The sequence below is a fragment of the Astatotilapia calliptera genome, chromosome 20 (assembly GCF_964374335.1).
Source record: "Astatotilapia calliptera chromosome 20, fAstCal68.1, whole genome shotgun sequence".
Classification (NCBI taxonomy): Eukaryota; Metazoa; Chordata; class Actinopteri; order Cichliformes; family Cichlidae; genus Astatotilapia; species Astatotilapia calliptera.
Window position 1 is genome coordinate 32,186,627 of NC_137441.1, and position 19,531 is coordinate 32,206,157.

The following is a 19,531-nucleotide window of genomic DNA, read 5'->3' on the forward strand; positions in this document are numbered from 1 at the left end:
AAGTGGAAAAAGAAGAGAACGTACCCGACATTAAGAATTTGACAGGAAAAAAAAAGTCTTGCTTCCCGGTAATTCTTCGAGGATGTAGAGTGATTCATCCTGTTATATCCTGGATATTTAAGGCACATAACTGAAAAAGTCCCAAAAAATTACAAATAGGTTTATGACAAATTGTTGTGAGTGCTGAGGGCTTGAGGTGAAACCTTTTTTTTTTTTTCATGATTGCACTCCACTGCAAATGCAAGAAGATAACTCATCTGTCTTTCTAAAAACTAATAAATGCTGCTGAAACATTTGTCTGTTTGATATGTAAAAGCAAGAAAGCACACGTTTGATATATTGACACAAAAAGAACATCAACATTTTGATTATAAAAAAATTACAAATGATCAACTTTGACATTTGCATATTAACAACCAAACTGTACAGTAAAAGAACAGTATTGTAATCATAAGAGTGATTCTGTCTTCAATAAATATGACACCCTGCGTTGAACTATACGGCATGAATATGTAAACATGCTGCAAACACATAAGCATATCTACTGTATGTGTTAGTTTCATCTGCTGTGTAAAAAAATGTTTTGACGTTTAAATGCACACTTACTCTGTGGAAAGTGATTTATCTTATGCCTTTGTTACAGTAAAAAACAAAAAAAAATTAACAATGTAGATGTAAAACTGTGGCTGAAAGGTTAAAAACACTTCATCATTAATAAAATTATCAAACTTTAAAATCTTACATACAGGATGTACAAAAACACACTTTCCCCCCTTTTTTCTTACCATTAAAGGCTGTGGGCAAAACTTCTACCCGCTTTTTTTTTTTTTGCTTGAGTCAGTTCCCTTATTTGGGTGTTTGAGCTTTACTGAATGTTGGGAATCTGAATGAAAAAGTATCCTGAAAGGATCTCAAGTAGAAGTCAGTTCAGTTGGAGCTCGGCTTTTATACGTTCACAAGACTGGGTCCGTTGGGCTCGCTAACAGAGCCTCTATGCCTGTGTCCAGAGTACTCCCCAATAAATGAGCCGTCCTCATTGAACTCTCTTCCACCGTCTGCATAGTCGCCTAGGGTGTATCTGCTGACACTGTCCCCAGTTGCATCATCTCCTTTCAGGGAACACAGGCTACCGCCCTTCAGTGGCTTTTCATCGCTGTCGCTGTCATTAAGAAGAACAGAGAAGGATGGCTGAGGTCAGCGGTGCAGTGGGTAAAATAAACTCGTGGTATAGCACATCAAACAGTTTTGAGCGCAAAACATGTCGCCTTAAGAGGCCGTCTTTGACACGAGCACACTGCACACTATGTATTTCACACGAAATTAAAAGCTACACACACAAACACCAGCAAACAGAGAATAATCAGCACATATAGCCTGCCAAATACTTGCTAAGAGAAACACGGGCTCATGAAGCAAGTTCTTATGGTTTCAATACATCACTAGAGGCAGTAGGCAGGGGTGGATCCAGCGGCTGCACAGCAGGAAAGGGAGCACAAGGGAGGCAGGAACGGGTTGGTACAATCACTTCACTAATTGCTAATTGCCAGGGCTTCAGGACCGAAGGCAATTTCAAATCTCTTTAGAGCCAGCAATGGAAATTGCCAGAGAGCAGTGAGAAAGAAGCCGAGAGGGAGGTGTGTGTGTGTATTTGTGTATTGGGGTGGAGGGCGGAGTGGAGGGTAAAGGCTGAGAAAGGGAGAAGGAAGAGAGGAGTGGAGGTGGGGCATATGCAATCCCAGACAAACAGCCTGTCATTCGTAGTATTCCCATGGGCCCACACTCCGGCTGAGGAGATTAGATGCCAATTTAAGGCTGGGCGACTGGCCAACTTGCAGGTGTCTTGCTACAAGACGTGGGGGTCACCTCAAAGCACTGAGGATATTTTTCCTCCCTGTCTTTCTTTTCAAATTCCCTAAACGATCAGTGTTTGGCAACACCTCTATCCCTCTCTCACGCGCGCGCCCGCTCTCTCTCTCTTTGTATTCATAACACAGAGCGTCTGCGTTGCTCAGGTGGCACATGCATGATAGCGCCATTTGAGGCATATTGCAGTTGACACCTGTGTCAAACAAAAGCTCAACATTTTGAGCAGGATTTTAGCACAGAGACCCGGTTCAAGCTGAGATTTTAAAATGGCTCTCCTTCGCAGGGATTTTTTAATAACCAATCTTATCTGCCCGTTTTCATGAGGCCGTTTACAATGCAAGCCACATAAGGTCCACATTTCAGCTCTTATCAAACCTTCTTTCTCTGACGACTCTAGAGTGCTGCAGATAAGTGGCTGTTATCTAAGAGCAGTGGAATGCCACCGCCGCTGCAGCCCGCCCACAGTGACTTTGAATGCCATGATAAAATGGGGCTGAGTGCTTTTGAGCCCCTCACTCAAAAGCTACAGGTGGAAAGGGGGGGGGGGGGGGGGGGGGGGGGGGGAGGTAATTAAATTTGTCTTCCTGTTGACCTATGTTGACTTGGTTTTTTTGGGGTTGGGTAGAGTGGGGGCAGCAAAACTTCAGGTGCAAGGTGTATTTTTCCCGATCGTGAAGCTGAAGTTGTTTGTATTCTAGTTTCAAGGTGTCTGGAGAAATAACTTCCCTGCATCTGCTGCCTTCTCCCAAATTGCACATAAAAATATGAGCAGTATGAGAACATGAGAGCTTTCACCAGGCTAGGAAGGGGAAAAAAAGAAAAAGAAACACATAAACCGGCTGAGGAAAAAATTGCATCACACGCTTGGCTAACGGCCTGCTCCAGCCATGACACCTGCTGTTCTTGCAGTGGACAGAGGGGCAAAGCAATAGAGGGCTGTCTACAAAGAGAAATCATCTGAAGCATAATTACCACTTGTCAGCTCCCCAGACACGTGGCATACCGGTGGGTGGTCTATTGCCTTTAGAGATTCAAAGGGCACTACAGAGCCCTGAATCCAGCTCTAAAGCCAGGAAAACAACATCATAGTAAGGCTAAGGGCACTCTGGGGGACAGTAGTCAGAACAGACTCATGAAACTAACCATGAGAAGCATTCTAAACAGATAGTTGCAGCAAAGCATCTGCACTGGCTCACAAACAAACACCAGGGTTTCTCCTGCCCTGCGAGCTCCGAAATAAAGTTTGTCAGAAAGAAATTCAATATCACAGCATTCTCCGTTTTTTGCCAGTTCTTCACATGTGGAAAAAAAGAAAAAAGAAAACTTGGGCACATTCTTGAGACTTTCTCTACCATTTCATCAACCTTGCAGAAAATAGTACTTTACCAAAAGGATGCCTGGAAGTCTTGCAGCACCTATGCAGAATCGTAGCCACCACTTCATTTTTTCTTTTTTTTTAAAGCATGCAGCCCTAAATGAATACATGTAACCTATATTGAGCCAATTAATGCATAATACAGTCGCAAAACTACTAGAAATGAGTCACTCAGAGGGTGTGGACACAGTTATTTCTTGCTTGCCCTCACTGTGTGAGCGTTTCTCTTTCAGAATACAAAATCTTCAGAGTACAGAATCACACAAATGTGATTTATTAAAGTTTGTGGCTAGCAGTTTACTGCACGTTGCACCATTTCTTATCTGGCAGCTGATTTGGCTGCGATAGTTGCTGCTAAGAGTGTTAATTTATTTGGAAAGTCAGGGGGAGAAGTTATGAGAATGAGCATATAAATAGGACTGGTGGATGGCCCAAAGCTGTGAGTGCTGTGCCAAAGCTTTGGCTCTGTCCTCTACCACTTCACCGTGATTATTTGGAGCTGTGCCCCAACATATTTGTGGTCGTCAGTAATACTGCTACTTTGATTCAACAGAGCAGAACTTCATGTGGAGCATCAGGAGGAGAACAGCTGTCCAGGAAAAAAAAAAGAAATTTAATTAAATTTTAAAAACGCATATGTGCCAGGTACCTTTACAACTGTTTATACTGACCCTGTAATAGAGGTGACGTGTCCACTGCATACCTTGTCTCTTGCCCTATGATGGCCAAGAAAGGCCCCAGTCTCCCATGAACTGGATAGCAGGTGAACCAGGGCTGTTAAACATAAGGCCCGGGAGCCAGAATCGGCCCACCAAAGTCTCCAATCCAGCATGTTAAAGAGCTTTAGAAAATGTGAAGGAGTGCATAGATTTAGCACTTTTAAGTATATTTTTTACAGTTTTAAGTTTTACAGTGTTTCCTGACAAAGACTGCTCCCTTACACCAAACACTAACAGATAAACACTGAAATAACAGGGACGTTCTTGTTTTCCTACTATTACAGTAAAATGAATTTTTACTCGTTTTTATAATGAATTTTCTGTGAATTAATGAAAACTTTATATTTTATAATTTTTATAATTACAGGCCAGCTGTGGAAATGGAGTAACATAGTTTTCTGTAAATTTACACATTTATCATAAGTGGGTCCCATATGTGGCGCACGTTGTAAATTGAGTTTGACAGCACTGGGTTAAAAATAAATAAATGGATGGATAGTATCAAAAATGTCTCTAGATGCTCAGACCTGGAGCAGGTTAGAATATGTCCTTGTAATTTTAACTGTAATCTTACAGAAAGTGATTGTTCCCACAGCTGGCTGAGAGTAAGATTCCTTGATTTGACTTAATAAATAGCTGCAGCTTCACACGGCATGCACGAAAAAACAAAAAACAAAACAGGGATGCCTACTCTGGATAAACACTCCGACTGAGCGATTGGATTTACCAAGAGAACAGCTGCCACAGCCTCTGAGACCCCACAGGCGTTTCCCCTTGCTCCAGAACGAACAGCTTTCTCAGGAAACGCATGGATGGCATTTTTTCTTAGTCAATTTCTTGCTCTATCATCAGGTCCGCTCATTTTTGACCTGCTAATTTACACGTCTCTTGCTAATTTGTTTTCATTACTGAAACGAACCGACTGCATCTGTTCATTTAGTAGATTTCCTGCAACACTTTTCACTCCCATTGGCACTTTTTATCACAATTGCGACATCAAGCAAATCTGAGCCACAAAGTAACTGTGGTCCGTAATACAAAAACAGGGTCATGGACACTGGACAATCCATTCTTTCCTGTTTAACAGAATTACAGTCTTGGCAAGAAGCACAGGAACGCAATTGGCAGCAACCACACAATTGTGAGTAATCATGTTCTGAATAATACGATGACGAGAAGAATCAAAGCAGGCAGAAGAGGCTATTTTAGGTGCTTTCTGCACAAACAAACACACCATTGTCACACAGTTGCCGCAATGCTGTCAAGCAAAATAGGATTCGCTCGATTCCCCAAAATTATCACCGTAGCAGCTAAACAATGCAAACAATGGAAATTCAACAGCTATTATAAAGTACAACAGCTGCCTGCCTCGGGCTCAAAGGCCTGGTTTTTCACCGTATATTTTCCATCAGCAATTATCGTGTATCCAGAATCTGTGCGTGTGCAGTAGGAGCTTCCTCTTTTTTAAAACTACTTAAAATTATTTAAGTAAATCTGCATCTATTAAGTTCCCAAGTAAGCTGAGGCACTACAGACAGGAACTAGTTATGTTTCAATATCCTTTATTATCCCTAAAGTCATCTTTCCATGTTAAAGTTTGCTAAACTATTTTATATATACATATGAGCAAGCACTTGGCAACAGTGGGAAGGAAGAACTCCCTTTAAACAGGAAGAACTATTAGTGGGTCTAAGACTTAAAGCTAAACTGAAATTAAAACTTCCTTTTGTAAAAACAAGAAGCATGAAAGAGAACAAGACTTGCAAACTAAACGAGCTTCCTGTTTCTAAGTGGAATCCAGTCTTAACAGTATGGCGTGTCTTTCACTATGCGGCCGACTGCAAATGTCTAACTTTTTACGCAACACAACTGTATTTGAAAGGAGAACTTTGTCAGTAACACAGGCTCATGTCAGTAGTGTGAGACTGCAGTGAAATCACAGTTTAATTGTTGTCTAGATTTACCAAAAAAAAAACCAGTTTAAATAGCTGGTATCAGAGCTGTTGTCTGAAAAAGATCTTTTAAAGACTGATCATATCTATAAATCTTTTCTCTGTTGGATTTTGAAGCCATGCAAATGCCAAGTAAACAAATGCATTTCGAGGTTTGTTGATGCCTCCAGCCTGCCCCAGCTGCAGTCAAGGGTGTTTGTTAACTTTTTACCTGAGAATTTTCATAAGGGAGGGCAAAAACTATGGACATTAGAAGTCTATGGAATAATTGTAATATTTAGACCTTTTGACTAAAATTTGCAGCATTTATCTCAAAGAAATATATGCAGTAAGTTGCGTTACATAGAATGACAGCAAGTTAAAAAAAAAAAAAACAATAAAACACTCAAACGCACACACAAAAGGAGGCAAGCAGTGCACAAATATCCCCCCCCCCCCCCAAATATTAATGTCTATATAAAAGCATACACAGACTAGCACACAAATGGCCTACTGATGCCTAAAGCAACTACGTGACTTAAGCACTTTGCAGAACAGACACATGCACGTCATCAGGAGTAAAAGAACATAATTCCAACTAAAAGGGAACAAAGCTTGTGCTGTGTGTTAACCACTACTTTTAACTACACCGTGTGATTACCTAGCCCATTAAATGACGAGAGCACTGGCTTCTAGGTTCATCCTGGTAAAGCTCATGAATGCGTGGTTTGCTTTTAGGTTGGGAGGGAAAGACATCACAGTGATACATGACAAAAAAATTATTTTTCAGCCAGAAAACATTTAACATATGCACAACATATTAATTACAGCATAGTGATTTTTGAGATAATAAAAAATAGATATTTCTCATCAATCTTTGGTACTGCAGCGTGCAGAAAAGGGGTATAGCTCACCTGTAGTCACAGAAGGTGTCATCATTCATTTTCTGTGACTCCGTGTCAGAGTGGGGCTCTTCCTTTTCTTTCACTGCAGAGAGGGCAAGACAGGCACTTCAGCACCATTGTTAGTGCAGCACTTTCACACAAAGATGCAATCACATTTTACTCGTGTGTGCATCCATAAGTCTCCAGATTCAGATTTATTTTAGAAGATCTTGTCTTTACCATCCTACAAAGGGAAAATAACTCAAACAGCAGTATTTCTGGAAACTGCAGAAATGTCAAAACTGGACATATCTAAGCTTAAAAGATCCACTTAGCGATACGCAATCTCAACACTGTAAGATTAGAAATTGAGAAGTCACGACCAAAAGCATCTGAGAACAGCTAAATCTGTGTAAACATTACATTAAGTCTTTACATGGAAACCCTCTCTTCTGCGTGTCTAGCACAAAGTGCTAGATGTCAGCTCTTTGTGCAAACAACACTTTGAAAAGACCAGTTGCGTTTGAGAAAGCTAAAAGAGGGGTTCCTTGAAAAGAACTGGATGGGCAAAAGGGGGGAATCCAAAGGAGCTGATGAAAAATTCAGTACTTTTTGTCTACAGCTACAGCAGGCAAAGAAGTGGAGTAGGCAGAAGATGGGGAAGCATAAAGGTTCAGAGGAAAGAAACAGAGTGAACAGACACTTTGCAGGCAGGCCCATTGTGAGACTGAATTTGACTCTGATACATGGCAGCACAATAGTGAGATGGAAGAGCTCGGAAGGTCTCCTCAGGTGAGCAGTGGAGAGGAGTGCAACAAAGGCAGCTGATTCCCGCTTGTCTGTCTTGACAAGTATGAAATCAGCGGTACTAAGACAACTAACACGGCCGCACCAATTGTTTGCAGCTTGTAGCTGCTGTGCAAAGGTGACCCACATGCATAAACAGGTTTGAGCTCAGGGTTGAGGCCCAAGTTATAAAAAAAAGCATCATCCTGATAAATTGGTAGTAGTTTTAGGATTTCAATTTTAGCTCAAAATGACTTAGGGGACTCAACCCTGGCTAAGGACTAACTGACCTTTTTCCATGGCGAGATTTTCTTGTCGCTGTGGCGATGGCGTACCTGCATACTTGCCACCTTTGTTTTTCCGCAGAAAGCAGGCAATGACCACAACAAGGGTGAGCAGTGCCACAGCGCACATGGTCCCAATCATCCAGCCGTGGGTTGAAAAGCTGCTCTCCTGACTTGCAGCACCTGAAAACAAGTGAAAGAGAGCTCAAGAACCAGCTTTACACACCGACTCTATTAGGTGGGCCCAACCACTCGAGCACTCTTAAACAACTTGATCTTTGATTGAAAAAAAAAATGTGATGAGCTCAGGTTTGATGTCACACTGACTCTTTACTCAGATGTTAGACAGGAAGAAGACAAAAGCAAATGTGCATGGATTCATAAGAAAGAAATGAATAAATTCACACGTTCAGCACAGTCAGTCACTCACTCAGTCAGTTTGATAATGATATGCTGGTGTTGTTATCACTAAAATCTACTGACGCTGACAGTCTCTGCTTCTCTCACCTTTGGTGCGTGTCTCGATAACGTCTTCGAAAATACTAGCGTTATCGAGCAGCCTCTTAGCCATGAGGCGCACAGTGTACACCGTCCCCGGTTCGAGCCCGTCAATTATGTGGAAACTTTGAGAAGCGTTTACAGCCTCTGAAATCCGCCAGTTCCCATCACCTACACAGCCAAGCACAGGAAGTGCACAAGCAGCAAGTCTGTATTAGCAGAAGAGGATGTGCTGTTGGCGACTAATAAATGGTTCTCCAGTATTATGGTTACACTAAATATAACTTAAACACATCTGAATTCATTTTTAAAGGGAAGGGATTGAAGCAACCAAGGAGGCTTACGCTATATTTTTTAGGTGTTAATATAAAACATCCCTAGGTGTACCTGAACATGATACAACCTTAAATTCCTATCAATTTTTAGCAAGGCGGGGACAGGAAAAGTAGCTTACGGTTATTCATATAAGCCACATAAAGCTGCAAGCTCCGCTGCTCTTCTCTGGCAGTCCAGCTGATTTTGGCAAAGGTGTCACTCACGTAAGAGCTTATGTTCAACAGGGCTGGAACTGATAAAGAAAGAAGAAATAGGGGGAAGTAAATAAGGAGGAAAGGAAAACACAGACAGGCAGAGAGAAAAGGAGAGAGAAGGCAGGAAAAGAGGATTAGCAGAAGCAAATAGGATCCCCTGCAGCTTGAGAACAATCCGTCTAGCAGAAACCCTTCAAAAAGACAGTTCAAAAGGCATTTCCCGGCCCCAGACTTAATTGAGTGGAGTTGGATTTGGGCTCATAAAGGGTAGATATATAGATCGTGGGCGGGAGTGACATCTAGTTTTCCCTCTACGTTAAATAAAGATGGCATTTCGTGGCGCACCCCCCACCACCACGAGTAGATATCAGAGCAGATTGAAACAACTCCATGCCTCGAATACTGTTGTTACTTGAAAGTTCAAGTACATCAAGACGAGCTCACAGGCTTAATATTGGCTGCGCATGTGTGAGTGTGAGCTATATACCTAAAGGAGGATGAGTAGAATTGCCTGAGATAGAGCTGGGAACAGAGAGAGAGCAGTTGTAGCCTGGAATGAAAGAGAAACCTCAGATGTTAGATTCCTTCTACAAAAGCTGTCAAGTCTAATATATTGTGCAACAAGCGAGACTACATAAAGGCGGAATTTGTTAGAGCGACTGGGAAAACTGCATTAATGGCAGTAACTGCACAAGCACAGCGCAACTTATACCGCGGTAGACACCCTGTAACTGCAGCACAACAATAAATCTGACTTGCAAATTTAAACCACAACTGTCACTTTCCGGCAAATGATTTGCACAAAGAAATGTCTTTCTGTCTCTCCCGAAGTGGTATACAGGACTCACCCAAATTATATTTGTACAACTATAAAGGACATGTTTTTGCTGAGGCTATGGAAAGCTACTTGCTACACCAACACGCCTACAACCTCGTCTGTCTCTACCACCACTTCTATGTTGGCTAGCTACACCAGCTGCAGGCGGTGATACATACTGCTCTGAGCAGGGGCCACAGCTGGAGTCTGGGACAAATCTTCAGAGGGATAAAAAGAAATCGAAGAAGCAGAAGATTACATGTTTATGAAAATCCCGCTTTAAGGTTTATAGACCAGGCACACAAACACATGCTGACACATTTGCAGGGCCACCGGAGAACAAAAGTGCATTCTCACAAACATATACAAGCTCTGTGTGTGTAGCTGCATCAAGTGCTGTTTGGATTTGAAGTCTGGTTGACATCTGCACCACTAGAGGGCACTGTGCAACCAAAAGATGACACCTATGTTTTTTTTCTGACAGTTACCTACGGAAAATTACTAATAACCTTATTCTAGTGATGATACGTGCATATATAGCAAATAAAAACAAGAAAACACAAATATTTTTCGTTTTTTAAAAATGACTGAATTCCTGTTTTTTGTCTAAATTTGATCTGGTTTCTCTAATTCGTCATTTTAAACAAAGAGCTTGCACATACAAACATAAAAAATTATTTTGGTAATAACCAGTGTTATAATTTAGTCCCTTATATTGAGGGCTGGTCTTCATACGATGAAGCTAAACATGTGCTACAGAGGTGTTTCCATGGAGAACAGAGAAGAGGATAACATCTGGAGAGGTGAAAAGCACCAGCAACAATACCAGCAAAGTATATAATTATAGCAATATAGTTATTGGTTAATTGAGGTTATTTAACAATTTTGACATTTTTCACCCTTTTATGTCTGAAATGCTGCATTGTTTATTTCAGAGCTGTTTCTTTAAATATATGGAATACACAGATGCAGATGCTCAGCCTCAATTAAAATGACCTGTCTTTATTTATAGCCAGCTAAACTCTTCATGTGTTTAGTGAAGCAATTAAGTATTAAATGTAGGATATAACCTCAAACTAAGCTACAAAGAAAACGAAGCTGCGCCTTGTGTTTGTGGGGTAATTCAAACTCCTCATCATCAGCCGTCAGGTAATGAGTGATGTGTCGGCATGTATGATGGGATAGTCGACAGCCGCACATCACCTCAGCAGGAGAATAACAGTGATTGCTGAATGGCATCGAAAGGGTTTATCCCGATTCAGCTTGAGCCCAAAAATTTAAAAAGGAGGGAAATGAAGATGAGTAATGTGTACAGGGTAAAGGTAAGGCATTTGTTAACAATGTAGATTCGCTTGTGAGGTGGAAAGGGGAGCTAGTGTTTGAGCCGCCTTGCTAAAAAAATGTCAGCAAGCAGACATGTTGTGGATGATAAAGGCTGTGTTCACAGTTACACGCGGTTCCTTTTAAACTGCAACATAAACACTGCTCTGCCTCTGGTTTTACTACTTGCACTTCAAAACAGATGCTCGTTTATTGCATTTTAATATGCTATTTTGTTTTCATCTTGTGTTGCCGTCCGCACATTTGCAAGAACGCTGGTTACATTTTCATTCCAAGTAATGGTTTCATTTAGTTTGTGTTCATCTGGACCACAGCCCAGTTTATTTACTTATTGTTTTATTGTTTTCTCATGTTGAAGAATTTCGTTTCTTAAATTTAAAAGAATAACAATAATTTTTCTGATTAAAATGCAGCACCTGGAGCCTCACAGTTTACCTTTTATTATCATTTTCTCGGTCAACCGGAGATCGTTGAATTTAGATTTACCAATCTAGCCGCACCCCCCCCCCCCCCCCCCCCCCCACACACACACACACACATCTTGCATTGGGCCCACCAAACAGCTAGAACCAGTCCTGCATGTTTACATTATTCATAGTTATATGAATTTAAACAAGGTTTGAATTTCTAACTGGGGAGGAAAAAAGGTATCTTTACCTGTGGCACACATATTACCTCATTTGTGAATGCGGTGAATTCCTGAATGCATTATCTCTCACATCATTTGGTGCGAATTAAGTGTGCCGCTACCTGAGCTTACATTAAAATATCCAGGATCCAAAAACAGAGCGCAGCATGCAAGCAAAAGTTTAAATAACAAGAAAATCTGCAGACTGAACACTGGATAGCCGGGGGGGGTGTACATAGATATCCGAGGTATAAGTTCAGACTGTGATTGTTTTTCTAAAGAAACTCAAAGTAAATAAATAGATGCGTTCGAGCCATTAGCAAATTTGTTGCCGATAACAACTTAGGTGTTCAAGTGCTGTGTCGGGGAGCAATAATTTAATCTCCAGAGAAACTGGTTATTTTTGTGTGACTTTTGAGGCATGTGCTCCTCTGTGCTTTTTGTCAAGTTTGCAGCCTGCTTTATCTTTGCTCCTTTGTTATCTCCTGAGACCTGATGGAGAAAAATAGATATTTCTCCTACTGTGTGCCACGCTGTTCTCTGTGGCTGTTAGCTTTGTTTTTTTCTCCCGTTTTTTTTCCTGCTCGTGTTTCTCATGTTTCAACACATTCTTTTACCCTTTTTTCCCCCCTTTTTTTGGCTTGCCCTCCAGAAACTCACTGGCATTGCAAACTTTTCAAGCACAGACATGTGGACGCGTGCACGGGTCTGCGTAATTGTTGTAGTTCAGACATGTCACTCTGTGATTTGTCCAGAATATTTTCAAGGCAGGCAGCTGTTTATCCTAGCTAAATGGTGAGAGGCATTAAAAGCTTATTCAGTCAAAAAGGTGAACTATAAAAGGACTACTTCAGCGCCTGACCTCACTAGCTCCCGTGCATTCATCTTTCTTTTTTGCCCTGCTGTCACTCCATCACTCCCCGTTAACGTCTCTAAATTCACTCTGCCCCTGCTCTGTGCTGTTGGTCTCCATAAATCTCCTCCACTGCATTGTGACTAACGTGCCCCGAGGACAGCTCTCTCAAACAGAGCTATTTTATCTCCGCATCGAGCCTCTACTCAACCATATTTACAAACAATGCATCTAATGGCTCTCGGGCCGGACATCCACCTACAAGATGCAGAGCTTCTCAAAGGAAGCATAAAAGCTCAGGAAGACTGAATAACTTTTATCAAAATATGCAGAGCCAGCAAATGGATGCTAAGCACTAGAAGGAGGAGCTCGTGGAGAGGATTTTATTCAAGATATAAATTAAAGCCACCACCATCTGTGTAGTTATTTGTGAATTAGTGAGCATTTTTTGTCAAATATAAGCTTTATTATGCTCTCATGTGACTGATTTGCTTCTACCTGACATCAAGGCTAAGCAAGTGATCTGCTCCAAGTCTACAACTTCTGGCTCCTCTGATAAATTCATTTTGTATAACATGAGTCAAGTTAGCCCTTAATTCTAAGACTTTTGTGAGGGTGCAGGCATTTCTTAGTTAGCAAAGTGGCACCAGCTTAATTCCTGCTTTCACTTACAGTCTCTTTAATCACATTATTGTAATTTCTCACATCGCTTTATTTAAAAGAGTCTTTAAAGCATAAAATATTTGCACACGTCCGCCGCCAGACTTCAAAACAAAGTCAAAAAGAGGAACCACAGCGCTCCGGTTTTAAATGAGCTGCACTCAATATGCTCAGCGTATCCTTTCAAAATTTCCAAATCGTCGTTTTGCTTTTAAACTCTAACTGGCTCAAGACTAAACCGCAGACTCGGAGGTTCACTCGGATCCTCTGCTCGCAGGTTTGTTGAATATTCACAGCCGCTGTCACACGAAAACTGGAGATGTACCTTTTTATATGCAAACTGCGGAAAGCATTTACAAGGACATTAGGGAGGCAATTTCACCGAGCTTTTTAAGGCAGCAGCTTGACACTTAATTTGCCCGTTTCGGTTACAGTAGCTCCCTCATCTTATATATATAATTTACAGTCTGAGGGGGCTTGTGAAGATACTTCTATTTTGCATTTGCTTCGCGTTCAATATAGCTTTTCTCATTAAAAAATGATATGAGCTTATAAATTTGGGTAAAAAGTTTAATCTTCAAAACATGTACATAAATTCTAGAATTCTGTAATATACTCAATGCTCTGCCCAGCTTTTGCTTTAATGGCATTGTGCACTTGAGCTGGAATGGACAAGCTGGTGCAAAGCCTGATAACCTGGTATGATTCGATGCTCCATGGCTTTTGAGCTTCTTTTAGTATTCAAGTAGTTCTACAAAGCTTTGAGTTGTGTTGGGCTCATTATCCTTCAGTGGTATGAAGCCTTCTCCACAAAGATGCAAACCACAGAGTACAGCATGTCATGCTGGAGTGCTATGTCATCTGGAGTTGATGCAATGCAGGTGCGGGTTTGATAAACTGCTTTTTCATCCTCTCTTCTCTTCATACATACACATTTCTGATTGAAGTGGGATTCATTAGCAAATAGGATTTGTTTCCAGTCATCCTCTGTGCAGTGCTGGCACATCTTGGCCCACCCCAAGTATTTGGCTTCGTTTCCCCTCCTGAGAATTGGTTTAGAGACGCATTAATGATCCACTAAGACCACAACAAGACAGATGTTTTTGATAGGACTTTTCTGATAGGGGTCTCGCTTTCTTTAGTTAGCAAATGTATTAATTCTCATTTTCTCAGTGAACAAAGCGTCGTGTATTGATCCTCTGATGGTGTGGTCTCTTTTGGTCTGCCTGATTGTGTTTTGGATACATCTGAGTTCAAGCAGATGTTATTCATTTGCTCTGAATAACAATCTGACTTCTAACACTTTTAGTTAGTTACAATGTCATGTTTCCCCCTATCAAAATACCAATTAGTCCTTGAGCCACAGACATATTTGTACATTTCTGCCCTAGACAAGCACATCAAACCCACCTTAGTATCTTGAAGGACATTCTCAACTGAAGGATTTGTACAACAGAGCTAAAAATGTTGTAAAATTGCCCTTTCGTTTTATTGCTGACCTTGAAATTGTTACACCTTGTGTTTTTTAATGATTTAAATGTAGTTGTTCTCAGCTTTGCATGAAAATATCACAAATTTCTGATGTGATTTCAAAGTGGATTTTACTACAAATATTACTATATTCTGCTGAACTAAACAAAAACTGGTGCTAGATTGTTAAACAGTGTCTGACAAACACTCCTATTGGAGAGGTTAAGCTGTGATGAGTGAGGCTCTAGAGAGGAAGTAATATTTCAACACACAGGTTTTTTCCAATCTCATCTTTCTTAGATGGTTTCTAAGTTCAGTTAAGTCCAATATCACTATCAGGACAATCCCTTCTTTTAAAACACAGCTTGTATGCACAAAAATGACAGTATGACCTCTTCAAAGTCTGATCTGTACTCACTTGAATTATACAAAGTAGTTTTGGCCTTAATAATGATGTTTCTCCCTTGTATGAATGAATACATCACAGCAGTGCTGTGTTTTATCTGTGGGATTTTCATATATTAATCCAATAAACAGGCACACTACCACCCAAGTTAAATGCATTTCATTAGCTCACCTGGCTCTGGAAAATCAGTTCGGCTCTCTTCGGCCTGTGGAGGCCCACAACCTGCTCGAGTGCACGCTCTGAGGTCGAAGCGGTAAAGGCTGTCCCCCTTTAATCCCTGAAGTGTCCAATGGTTGGTGTCAGCCCCGGTAATGTTGATCTCTTTGGAATCAATCACCTCGAGTGCAGTCTCATTAACTGTAGACGAAGAAGAAAGATGGTCAGGTCGGTTCACGTGCTGAGAGCGAGCCTACGATGTATCGATGCAGAAAAAGTCATCGCAGCTGGGTCGTGTGGGAGGTTAGCGTAACACGGCTATAATGAGGGTCAGCGGTCGAGGGAAGGAAGAGATGAAGAGATTTTATGCTGTCTCATGAAGGAAGTGAATATAGCAGATACATGTTGTGACAGGTAAGCTGAGGAGGAATACATTATGAGGAAAGAAGAGAGAAGATGAAAGAGGGAAATAAAGAGCTCAAGAGGAGGGGGGGGGTGTAAACAAGTGGCAGGGCACGGATGAAAAGAGGAGGTGGAGAAGATGAGAAAAGAGAAAAGTAATAGGAAGTGGTAACCGAGCAGAGACTATGAAGGGATTTTTTTTAACTCTGCGTAAAAGGAAGAAAAAATTACAAAAACAAGTGATGGGAAGGAAGACAATGAGGGGGAAGAATGCATAAGGAAGCAGTAGAAGGAAACCAGAAGAGCTACAATCACAAGTAGCACAACATATCACCAAATATGCATTATAGATCAAAGTACAGTATGTGTGCACTGCTGAAAGCAACACTTCTTTTGAAACCTCCCTCAGTGATGCCATTACTGTGCCAATACCGAACCACAGGTGAGAGCTGATGTGCCAAGCCCATTGTACCACTTTGCAAAAACAATGTTTTGGGGGTTTTTTTGGGGGGGGGGGGGGGGGTTGCAGCGGCAGTAGAGAGCACAGGATATTTTACGTTGCCGACAACAGATCACACAGTGCTGTCAGGAAACCAAAGGATACTGCACATACAGCGCAACATATATTGTTTATTCATAGGAACCAAATTTTCATTTAAGTGATATGGTGAATCAGTTCAACTAAAAAAAAAAAAAAAACACACCCACAGATTGCAGTGTGTGGGAATAACTGTGTAAAGTCTTACATCTGATATGGGAAAAAAAAAAAGGCAGAAATAGAGGGACAGAGTGTATTGAAGAGCTGGCCAGACTCTGTGGGTGCTGTTGGAGGCGGCACAGGGCTGTCTCTGCCTTCACATTTTACACAAAAGACTTCAGAAATGTCAGCCAACGAGAGTGTAGGCTTTGAAAACAGAGAGTGTAATGAAAGCCCCTCACTCACTTGTCCATTCTTACTGTACTACAGCATAAAGGTGCTTTTTCTTTTTCTTTTGCAAAAAGAAAAGCTTCTGAGTGATAAATGCAAAAAAAAATAAATACAAATAAAATAGCACAAGAGGCACATAGAGCACTGGTTTAAATGCTTCTTTTGGGAGGAAACATGCAGGAGGATATGAGATAAGAAACACAGAGGAAAGTGTCAAGCCACGGGCTAAAGTATCTTGAAACAATTAGGCCGTTGCAGACTGGAGGAGGGTTCAGTGTCACACAGTGCCACCTACTGTCTGGGACGACGCCACACGAGATTAGAAGGGAAAAGGTGATGTGCAGATGATAGTGTATGCAACAATGTTTTTTAAATCGAAATTAAACCTCCATATGTGTAAATCGAAGCTGTAGTATCACATATCCACCCCCTCTACACCTCCTTCTCTCTTTAATAATCTTTTCCTCTCTTGCGTCCCCTTTACCGACGCTGCTGTTGAACGACTGTTTACACTTCGCCCACTGTAACACTACAGACAAAGCCCTGAGTTACAGCAGAGACAACTCTGTTATGATGGAAAACCTCATGTAGGTTCAAAGGTCTACAAAGTGTGGTGTGTTTACATACTGAGGTGGTACTGCAGGAGGTAACTGGTGAGGATGCCATTTGACTTTGGCGGCTGTGCCCATTCCAGCCTAACTGAATCTCTCTGGATGATGGAGGAAGTAAGGACGGTAACTTGCTCTGGAACTACACAAACAACAACAGTGGTAAGATAAGCACACATTTTTTTAAAAACTGGGATGAAAAACACACTGATCTAAAACCGATCTTGTCACAAGGATGCAATTCATTTTAAAGCTGAATTCATAGTTTGTACAGTTTTCAGCACGTGTGCATAAACGCCTGAAGCATGGGTTGTTTAGCGTGTGTGATCACAGTATCACCTCACCTCCCTCTGGTGTATTAAAGGTCACCGGATCACTCTTGGGTCCATTGCCCTTCTTGTTGAAAACATAAACAGTGAGTTTGTATTCAGAAAAAGGTTCGAGTCCTGGCACAATGACATGACTTCTGTTTCCAGAAAAGGACATGGAGTGACTCAAATCTAAAATCTTGTCGGGATTCAGGAGACTTCTTCTCCTCACCCAGTGAACCTGTGAGAGGGTGGAATATAAAACAACAAGAAGGACAGTAAGATAATGAAAGAGCTCCTTTACACACACATCTTTTTGTCACTCTTTTACTTTGCCACTGTGCATCCTTCAAACTTTCAACACAAGTACAGCATTAAAACTCATTAAATGATAAATTTGGGTATAATTTTTTAAAAAATGTTTAAAAATTATATCCAACCAAAAGTAAAACTCTCAAAATGTGCTGTCACGATGAGAGTACATGCAGAGATCTCATTTTAGAGTTTGTCCTCCAAATGACAAAAATCATTCCACCAGAAAAAGCGCGCTATTCAGAAAGCAGACATTGGAGGATTTTCAAATACCGAGAAAAACACGCTGCTGTTTGAAGTTCCTTTGCTGGAATTGAAAATGCAGAGATGTTTGAGAAGCTGACAACTTACATTATAACCACCCAGGCGACCTCGCACCGTGGCAGGCGGAACTGGGGTCCAGCTAACCCTCAGAACAGTGGTGTTGATCACCTCCACAGCAATGTCCCGTGGTGCCGCAGTAGGAACTAAAGACGGTGGGAGGAAGTTGAGAAACACAGAAAGTCTGTGAACAGCAGACCTTTATTCCGACTTTTTTCCCAACATATTGAAAATAAAATGTTTGTAGTTGCAGAAAGTTACAAAATACATCAACCTTGTTAGATTAATACAGTGTTTTAAGCTGAGGAATGGTGTTCTGTTGCTTGATGAATTGATGAGTCAAAACATTGGTGCTGGTATAAAAAGCCAAGAAAGTGCACAGAAAATATGCTGAGCTACATGCAAAATGAAGCAAATTAGCTACTGAAAGCAGGGGGAAAATCCACACCAGACACAAAATGGCACTGTAAATATTTTCTACTCTACGCGTTACTGTAACGACAGGAGCACGGCAGACACTGGAAAGTGAAGCAGCCCTCGTGCCTCAGTAGGCCTACAGCGCAAAGCGTGTTGTGATCTATCAAATCCCCAACAGCTTCTGAGACAGAAGTGGAAATTTGACATCCCTCTCCTCTACAAAGGTTATCTGCCACCTGCTAGCAGTGGTGTTTTTTTGTTTTTCCTTTTACAAAAGGAAGGAAAAGTCACTACTGCACCACCTGCACAGGGTTAAAACCTTGGGTAAGTGGAGGGGGGAGAAAAAGAAAAGAACTTAACCTGACACATTTTCCCGCAGACAATGCCAAAAGACAACTGAGAACACGGTAAAGAATCATAACACGAGAAGTTCAGAGTTAAAAGAAAACCAACAGACAAATATGCCAGTTCAGCTTTGGGGTATGTTGTAATGAAGTCAGTTGCAGGTAATTATATCGTACGCTGAAATATATTAATACATACTACTCACCATCTTCCCCAGAGTAACCTGTAACAGGCTTAGGCTCTGGCCCCCAGCCGTAGCTGTTTCTGCTCAGGATTTTAATCTCGTAGGGGACAAAGGTGGGCGTGTTGTTCACGAGAAACACAGATCTGTTGACCATGTGCTCCGTGAAGCTATCTTCCACCCCAAGTTGGCGGTACTTCACTTTGTACTCAAAGCCTGGGCCGTTGCGCTCAACAGGTGACAGCGGCTACAATATGACAGTGCAGAGAAATTGTTACAATCCTATAACAACTTCTAGTGAAAATTCTTACAGATAACAAGTCTTTTAAATTTAAATGAATAAACAATTCTCATACCTCCCAACTGATTTCCATTTGATGAGGATGATGGCCTTGAATTTTGATGTTTTCTGGGTTCCTATCGGGTGCTTTGGAGACATGTGTGCATTTGTATAAATCATTTTTTGCAGAATAAAAAAGATGCCATTTTTAATACTAAAACTTGC

The 19,531-nt window shown here is 41.3% G+C and overlaps 1 protein-coding gene across 20 annotated transcripts in view; it reads right to left on the reverse strand.

Moving 5' to 3' along the window:
• Positions 1-293: 293 nt before the first annotated feature.
• The window catches only part of chl1a (cell adhesion molecule L1-like a), a 48,474-nt gene continuing 29,236 nt past the window's right edge, over positions 294-19,531 (reverse strand). For 2 of the 20 annotated variants that reach the window (XM_026153857.2, XM_026153856.2), the window contains exons 18-31: positions 19,383-19,453; positions 19,051-19,273; positions 18,861-18,896; positions 18,114-18,229; positions 17,487-17,691; positions 17,162-17,284; positions 15,220-15,405; positions 9,870-9,908; positions 9,361-9,423; positions 8,798-8,911; positions 8,353-8,514; positions 7,852-8,028; positions 6,806-6,878; positions 294-1,159 (exon numbers count right to left, since the gene is read on the reverse strand). In XM_026153857.2, the coding sequence (XP_026009642.2) occupies positions 946-1,159; positions 6,806-6,878; positions 7,852-8,028; positions 8,353-8,514; positions 8,798-8,911; positions 9,361-9,423; positions 9,870-9,908; positions 15,220-15,405; positions 17,162-17,284; positions 17,487-17,691; positions 18,114-18,229; positions 18,861-18,896; positions 19,051-19,273; positions 19,383-19,453 (1,802 nt within the window). In that variant the 3' untranslated portion in view covers positions 294-945. Of the gene's footprint in view, positions 1,160-6,552; positions 6,623-6,805; positions 6,879-7,851; positions 8,029-8,352; positions 8,553-8,797; positions 8,912-9,360; positions 9,424-9,869; positions 9,909-13,721; positions 14,216-15,219; positions 15,406-17,161; positions 17,285-17,486; positions 17,692-18,113; positions 18,230-18,860; positions 18,897-19,050; positions 19,274-19,382; positions 19,454-19,531 lie in introns of those variants that run through there. The other 18 variants (XM_080294324.1, XM_026153862.2, XM_026153859.2 and 15 more) reach the window with 18 other exon arrangements.